The 8,245-nt window shown below is 45.3% G+C and overlaps 1 protein-coding gene across 1 annotated transcript in view; it reads left to right on the top strand.

The window, feature by feature from the left end:
* Positions 1–7,386, top strand: part of Dmrt3 (doublesex and mab-3 related transcription factor 3) — a 12,549-nt gene extending 5,163 nt beyond the window's left edge. The window contains exon 2 of the mRNA XM_005352091.1: positions 6,425–7,386. Coding sequence (XP_005352148.1) covers positions 6,425–7,386 — 962 coding nt within the window. The remainder of the gene's footprint in view (positions 1–6,424) is intronic.
* The last annotated feature ends 859 nt before the right edge of the window (positions 7,387–8,245 follow it).

Here is an 8,245-nt window from a genome sequence, read left to right on the forward strand (position 1 = left end):
TCCTTTTAACCTGTTGCAACCCCTTCTAGCCCTTAGCCACCCAGATCCTTGGAGTCTCTCTGTGTAGCTCTGATGATATGGTAGGCCCGTGGCTGTCACAGGAACACCCCTTTATCATACCCATGTTCTGCCCCACAGTCCCTCCGCTGTCTTCTGGCCCAAACAACACACTCTACTTTTCTGAGAAGGTGGATTAAAGTAGAGAGGTAGGTAACAGTTTCTATTTTGTTTTTTGGTTAAGCCAATTTTAAAAAGTGTAGTTGCCCTCCACATAATGGTGCAGTATGAACAATCGAGAACATTAACTCTTGCTTTCAGTTCCTAGTCAGGCTTGAATTTCAAGCTGACATCAGTGTTCTTCTGTTTCCCGGCAATTGTTGCTGTCTTTCACTCAGGGTCTTCATGTGTGAATACTTATAATATTTCCTCCGATGTGAAGATGCCACAGCCTGGCCTGCTCCTGGCCTCTGCACGACTTGCTGTGTTGTATTATAAAAATCCCACCAACTCAGCAGATGCTTTGGGGTTTTGCAAAAGATTAGTTACCTGGAGGCCCCAGTGGCCAAGGCAATGCTGTGGTCACCTGTGTATAATCTTCCCCAGCCCAGTACCTAGCTAGGGGTCTAAGGGATTTGTGGGGATTTGTTAAGTTGTTGGATAAACAAGTAGTCAGTTGTACTTTGTAAATAGCAGCTGGGCAGGTAGGTTTATAGATTTCTCCTCTGCTTTCTGAAAGCTTCTGCCTTCTAAGAAAGCGATCAGACGAAGTTTGTAAGGCACATCGAGTCTACAACTGCAAACTATACTTCCTCCAGCCCACCAGCCCTCACAAAGCAACATGTCCTCCCCAAATCTTCATGTTCCAGGATCTCAGACTTAGGGTACTCATCATGTCTTAGGCCCTTGAGTGCTAGGATTGCAAGGGTGTACTACCAGGCCAGGCTAGGTAACCCTTTCTTATACAGTGTTAAACCAGTGTTGACTTTTTTTTTTTTTTTACAAGGCAAAGCATGAGTGTTTTCATGTACAGGCAGGCACACACGCAAAATTTTTAGAACAAGATTATTATTCCCACTTAGTTCAAATTTCTGCTTATCCAGTTTTTAATGATTCTTCACTCCTAGTATGAGATTAACAGGAAGCATGAAATGCTGCTTGGTTAAATGTTTGGTCCAGGAAGCCCCTGCATGGCTCTTCCTGCTATTGCAATGTAGACTGGCGTCCTTTGGAAGTGACCCACGTGGACCTACCTAGAGGTCTATGTCCCCAAAATCACAGGAGCAGATGAGATCCGACAATCTACATTTCACATGCGTGGTACCCTCGCAGGGAGGGTGAGCCCTGTGACTTCTGAGTTAGGAGAATTCTGCCATTGCGTTTGTCTCCTTCTAGGTGGTAGGTGGATTGAGGCCTCATGCACTGATTGGCTAGAATGTATAAACCCAGTGACAGAAAAGTCAGAACAATTTTCCGTGTTTATGTGTTTGAGCATAATGTTTGTTTCACACATATGGCTGGCTTTTTTTTAGCTATCTGAATACATTTTATTTTAAAGTTGTGGCTTTTTATGAAGGAATTCAAAGAACGTTAGAATGTTCAAAGCGTAAGCTTTAGACCAGAAGAGACTTTCATGTGTTCATTTTTTTCTCCTTAAATTTCATAACAAAACATAGTTGTCATCATACGGCACGCATGTCGTCACACGGAACACGTGTCACCATGCATATGGCACACGCGTCATCACACAGCACAGGTGTCATATGGCACACATGTAATCGTACAGCACATGTGTCATCGCACAACATGTGTGTCACCGTATGGCACATGTATCGTCACACGAAACACGTGTCACCATACGGCACGCGTGTCGTCACACAGAACATGTGTCACCATGCGTATGGCACAAGCGTCATCACACGACATGTGTCACCATATGGCACATATATCGTCACGCGGCACACGCGTCATCATACGGTATACATGTCATATGACACACGTGCTTAGAAGTCGTGGAGTCTTTGTTTTCCAAAGAAAATGTGTTCTCCTAAACTGAAGCTCTTATAAACCGGATGAAGAGTTTGTTTCTGAGTGGAATGTATTTCTGCTTCATAGGCTATGAAATGAAAGTTTGGATATTTGGTAATATTCATTTTTTTAGATGTTATTTCAAAAGCACGCCCTCCCTTGTAGGGACTGACCTGTCAGGACAGGAAAAATCATGTTATGATTTCATCTACTCTTTGAGGTCTTTTGCCTTCTTGTATGGTATACAGAGTTAAAACTGTCAGCTGAAATATGCCTTCTCTCCTTGTGTTCTGATTAGAGTCTCAGCTTCCGTACAGCAGGAGGCAGAGCGGTGTGGGAATATTTCCTGTTTCATTTTCTCGGCTGAGGCCCCATGTTTCTGTATCTAGAAAGGCCTTTGTGTTTTAGACAAACTGGAATGATTTCTACAGTTCATTTAGGGAAAAACCTGGGACTTCATTTAGGGAAAAACCTGGGACTGTAAAGAAACACCTATTATTAAATTATTCTTTATCGCTGAGCTTAAATTTCACCCTCTGTAATTATTTGTGAGGGTCTGTGTTTAGAGGAGTTTTGCAGTGCCTTTAGTTCAGGTGCAATAGTAGACGTCACAGTGTCCCTAAATTACAGGGACTGTCTAGCCTGCTTTTCCAAAATTAATTTTGGGTGAGGAGTTTGTCTTGGGGTCTTGAGGTCCATCATTCTTAGCACGGTCTGTTTTTGTTTCTTTGTTTTTGGTTTGATTGGGTTTTGTTGTTGTTTTGTTTTTTTCGAGACAGGATTTCTCTGTGTAGCCCTGGCTGTCCTGGTCGCTTCATAGACCTGACTGGTCTTGAATTCAGAGATCCACCCGCCTTGGCCTTAGCTCTGGTTTGAAACCCAGCGCCCTTGGGTGCTGGTGGACATCCGGCTTATACTTACCTCTCGAGACTTCGTGTTCCCCCTGGCGTATGATCCTGCTTCTCTCTCTCACAGTGCTGAGCTCAGTTGATTAGAAAGCCCTTAATTCATGCACTGATTCCTAGGGCTTCCTACCAGCCTTCCCCAGTTAGCCGTAGTTTGCACACTGAGATTGGGAGGCTGATGAGCCCAGAAATCTCCCAAGAGTGTGGGTGCCTCAGCACAGGCCTCCTCTGCGCCTCAAGAAATGCCCCACAGTGTACAGCTCACTGGCATGTCTAGGTGGCAGAGGCAAAGGACAACACAAAAAGGGGAAGATGGCTTTGTCACCACGTGTCATTTGGAGCCTCCCAGTGACTGAAAAAGCTGGCAGCCATGTAAGATTGCATGAGGTGTGTTTTGCAGAACTTGGAGAACAATATGAAGGTAGGATTGTTTCCTGTTCATGTTAGAATCCTGCCCTTCAGTCCCTAGTTGATTGGGACACTGTATCCGCTGCCACCTTGAGAAACATAGATTTTTTTTTTTTTTGATGTAGGTATTTTTGAGTAGTCAGAGCATTGATCCTAATTCTGTCTCACTAACCTTCTGGTCTTGCGGTTACCTGGAGCCTGATGTGAGCTGGGGAAGAGGGAGCCGAGCTGATGAAACGGTTTTTCCTCAGACACTTCAGTGTTTGAATTAATTCGGGGCAGGTGAAATTTCACCTTTTAAAACATGAAGCTTTCCACATTTCTATTAGCGACCACCATGTTGTGGGCTCTCCAGGTGGGTAGATTGCTCCCCGAAGTGTGTGCTCTTCACTCCCATTTCTCTGCAAAAACAAAGCAAACAGCGAGCAGAGATGAGTTTCACCATCAACAGATTGCTGTGATATTCTGTCATGCTTTTCCTGTTTGATGGTAAAGTAGATGTAACAAATTTTATCATTTACTGTTTTGGGGTGTCACAACTTGGTGACATTAAAGGCATTTATGATGCTTTAAAACAGTCCCCACTGTCCATGCAGAGCCTTTCCTACCCCCGACTGAAACTCCATATTCATTACACAGTAACCCCATCTCCATTCCTCTGGAGCTACCTCTACTGTCTCTTCATCCATCCTAAGGATCTCGTAGAAGTGGAATCATGCCATCTCTTTTGTGGCCAGCTTATTTATTTAGACTACAGTTAAGGTCCATGTAGCAGATATCAGAATTTCATTCCTTTATGAGGCAGGATAATATTCCATTTTATTTATCCCTCCATCTACTGGTGAACATGTGGGTTGCTCCAACCTTAGGCGTTGGAGTCCTGTATTTGATGCTTCCCACACTATGCCTGGCCCTGTTTGCTCTCTGTCCAGCACGTGTATCTCTTTACCCCAAGTTAGTAAGTTCTCTGAACTTAGGCTTCTTGCTATTTTCCATGTTTTTTATTCTGTGTCCTTGTTTTGGCCTATTGCAGGTCAATACATACTTAGTGCTAATAATAGATAATAAAAACTCAATTTAGATGCCTAGAGATATATGGCACTTTAAACATCATGTCTGTATTGCCTGCGGGAAAGTATTGAACTTATTTTTCAAAGTGCCATTGACCAGGGGTCAAAATCTAACTGGGTGCCCATTTCAGAGTGAACACATTGTCACCGTCCACTCCTTCTCCAGGTTTAGGGACAGAGTGATAGCTGGGTTATGTATGGGGTCACGAGTCAGGGGAATACCTGGATGTAGGCTGGTTAGGATATAAATCTCCATGACCTTTTTTGTTTGGTTTTTGTCTTTTCAAGGACATGGAACTCAAATAGCTCAACAACTGGGAGATAGAAGCTGGGCCTGTTGTCTTAGGAAGCAGTAGGAGAGGAGATGTGAAAGTTCTCTGTAAAACTAGGTCTCTGGTGAATCCCAGAGTCGTCGTTGAAAGCAAAAGGGGGATTCATTGTGTCCACTACAAATCAGCCCCACAATAGAAGCCTAACAGTTTTTAATTGAGAAAAAACCAGCAGTGTAGTGAAAGTGAATTGGGATAACTACAAATTTGTATTAGATGTGGTTGGATGTTATGTGATTTGTTATAATTTGAGAATGTTTAAAAACACACATTTGGCAATGGGTTTTCATTGGCTTTTCATGTTACTTAAGATACCTGTAATGCTAGAAAAATGTCTATCAATGGGCTTTTGTGTTAAGCTCTTAAAGTAAACAACAACAGGTAGGAGGGATGCCTTCTAGAAGCTTCTTTGATGAAATTTCACCTCTGGCTATCTGCACACAATCAGGTTTGTCCACAGAGAGGCCTACAATGAGGCTATTCAGGCCTGAAGAGAAAACACAGATCCACATAGCTTACAACCTGACTACTGCCTCCCTGGGAGTGGTTTTCTGCTCTTTGTTTTTCAGACCAGTTACTCTGGATTGAGCAGCCACAACTAGCACATTATTTTTTTTTTTAAGGATAAAAATCTATTTGTAGTTTGCTAATAAAAAAAATCTATGTTCCTTTATTTACAGTTCTGTTAGAATTTACTATGAAACCCAAAGTACTCTCGCCTCTCCCTTTTGCTTCTTTAGGGTGGTAAAGCCGCTTTCCTGGATTCTGTCTTCTGTTAAAACGTCGAAATTGACAGCTGGTCTGTTTCATAGCTAGTCTCGGCTCTATGAAGGCTGTTCTTTGTCATCCTGCCCCCTTCAAGTAGAATTTGGAATGTTGGACGTAGGTTCTTTCCACAGACTTCACTGACACACCGGTTCACACAAAGGCGGCCATCCACCTCTTGCCTCACATGGTGGGTGGACAGGGATCTCTCTGCAGCTCTCAAACCTTCCAGCCATTTCTTTTTCTTCTCTTGCACCTGTCTGTGATCCAGAATTTGGACTTTGTTTGACCTTTAGTACAAGGCCCAGGCAGATGCGTTTGCCTGGCTCTTCCGTGACTTTTTACAAATGTTCGTAAGGGTTGTATTTATCGCTTGCTTAGAAACTATACCAACTAGTTATTGTACATGGTAACCTGGTTAAAAGGGGGGAAAATCCTGTCAGAATTTATATTATATTGTTATAATATAATATATAATATACTATCCAGTCCTATTTACATTATATTATATTATATTATATATAAATATATATTATAACATAAAACCAGCCCCATGGGGAGCAGGTGTGATTATTAAGTGCCCTTTTGGGTGGTGATGGCCAGAGCCCCTTCAGTGGCCTTCTCATGTGCTCTGGCCTGGTTCTGAGCCTCTAATTGGGTAGCTAATGCTGTATACTCCAAGCTTTTGGAGGTTACTGGCTTATGTGGCCCTTCTGTGTTTAAGATAAGCCTCCTCTCCTACCGCATTCCAAGAAAACCCTGAGCCATCCTCTTTTGCTGACCCCATTTGCCAATGTTTTTTGCCTTCTTTAAAGACTGGAAGCCTGTTATGACCCAAACTTCCTCATCCCAGAAGTCTGAGTAACTTTCGATGCCAAGCACAGCAGGAAGGGATTAACCCAGCTGTTCTCTTGTCTTCCAGATCTGACTGAAGAGCGACTTGGGGACAGCAGTTCAGCGGACAACGCCGCGGAGACCTTCAGTGACAAAGACACCGACCAGAGGAGCTCCCCAGATGTGGTCAAAGGCAAGAACTGCTTCACTCCAGAGAGCCCCGAGATTGTGTCCGTGGATGAAGGGGGATATGCCGTGCAGAAAAACGGGGGCAACTCAGAGAGCTGCCCTGACAGCCCCAAGTACCACGCGGAGCAGAGCCACCTTCTGATCGAGGGCCCATCGGGGACCGTCTCCCTGCCCTTCAGCTTGAAAGCCAACCGACCACCCCTGGAAGTGTTGAAGAAAATCTTCCCCAACCAGAAGCCTACTGTGCTGGAGCTCATCCTGAAAGGCTGCGGGGGCGACCTGGTCAGTGCAGTGGAGGTCCTGCTGTCCAGTCGGTCCTCGGCTGCCGGGGCGGAGCGGACGGCCGAAGAGAGCCTCGTGCTGCCCTCCAGCGGCCACATCTTTGAACACACGCTAGGCTCCTACCCCATCTCTTCCTCCAAGTGGTCGGTGGGCTCCGCCTTCCGAGTCCCCGACACCTTGCGCTTTTCGGCGGACTCCAGCAACGTGGTCCCCAACCCCTTGGCCGTGCCCCTGCAGCATCCTTTTCCCCAGCCACCCCGGTACCCACTGATGCTGAGGAATACTTTGGCCAGAAACCAATCGAGCCCCTTTTTACCCAACGATGTCACCCTGTGGAACACCATGACGCTGCAGCAGCAGTACCAACTGAGGTCCCAGTATGTCAGCCCCTTCCCTAGTAACTCCACCAGCGTCTTCCGGAGCTCGCCCGTGCTCTCCTCCCGCACCACGGAGGACCCTCGGATCTCCATCCCCGACGATGGGTGTCCAATCGTGACAAAGCAGCCCATCTACACAGAGGATGACTATGACGAGAGGTCCGATTCCTCGGACTCCAGAATACTCAACACATCGTCCTAAAGTGGGTGGTGACCAGGTGACATTTTGAGTGTGCTGGAACCCTGCCCCTCCCCCCAGGAGAGTCCACTGATAGTGTATACTCTTTCCTCCTGTTCAACGAAGTGACCGTGCTTGATAGTCTATACGTTAGCAATAAAAACATAACTTAATGTAATTTCCTGCACTTCACTGGAAAATGCCAAATAGGTTTGCTCTGTGGATTTAGCGCCGAGTGTTATAAATGAGTCTAAAGCCAAGGACTGCCTGGGGAGGCTGGGCCTGAGGGAGATTGAGCTGGAGGGTCAGCTTTACTCCTATTCAACCTAAATAGTGTACTTGAATGCAATTTTGTAAAAAAGGAGTCCTCAGGCTACCGGAAACCTCAGGGAGTGGTTCGGTTGCTGCCCAGACTATGAACAGGGACATATCACTCCCATTCCTAAGAGAGACTGTACCTCAGAACAGAGCGGACTACGCAGACGCTTATTTAAGCTTGGACAGTTTTCAGAGACAAACTCCATTAAGAATTATTCCTTTCACATGGCTGAATGGAAACATGTGTCATGTCCATATAAACCAACCCCAGCTGTGAACTGCATGAACTGTCTGGTGAAATGAGCACAAGCTTAAGCTTTTGTCAGGTTAATGTAGCATGCTAAGGACTCTAGAAAAATAAACTAAGGAGATGGTCTTGGTTGATGTCTTTTCTACGTGTGGAAGGAAGAGCCCCAAACACAGAAGCTTGGGTAAAAGGTCTGTACTGATGCCTGGGTCTGAAACTGAGACAGCATTCATGGAGATCCGTCTTAAACTGGGCGTGTCCTGTAGTGGTGGAGGCTGGGTTCCGCGGTGTGAGCCCTGTCTCAGTTTCTAGCAGGCC

The sequence above is a fragment of the Microtus ochrogaster genome, chromosome 8, assembly GCF_000317375.1.
Source record: "Microtus ochrogaster isolate Prairie Vole_2 chromosome 8, MicOch1.0, whole genome shotgun sequence".
In the NCBI taxonomy this organism is placed as follows: domain Eukaryota; kingdom Metazoa; phylum Chordata; class Mammalia; order Rodentia; family Cricetidae; genus Microtus; species Microtus ochrogaster.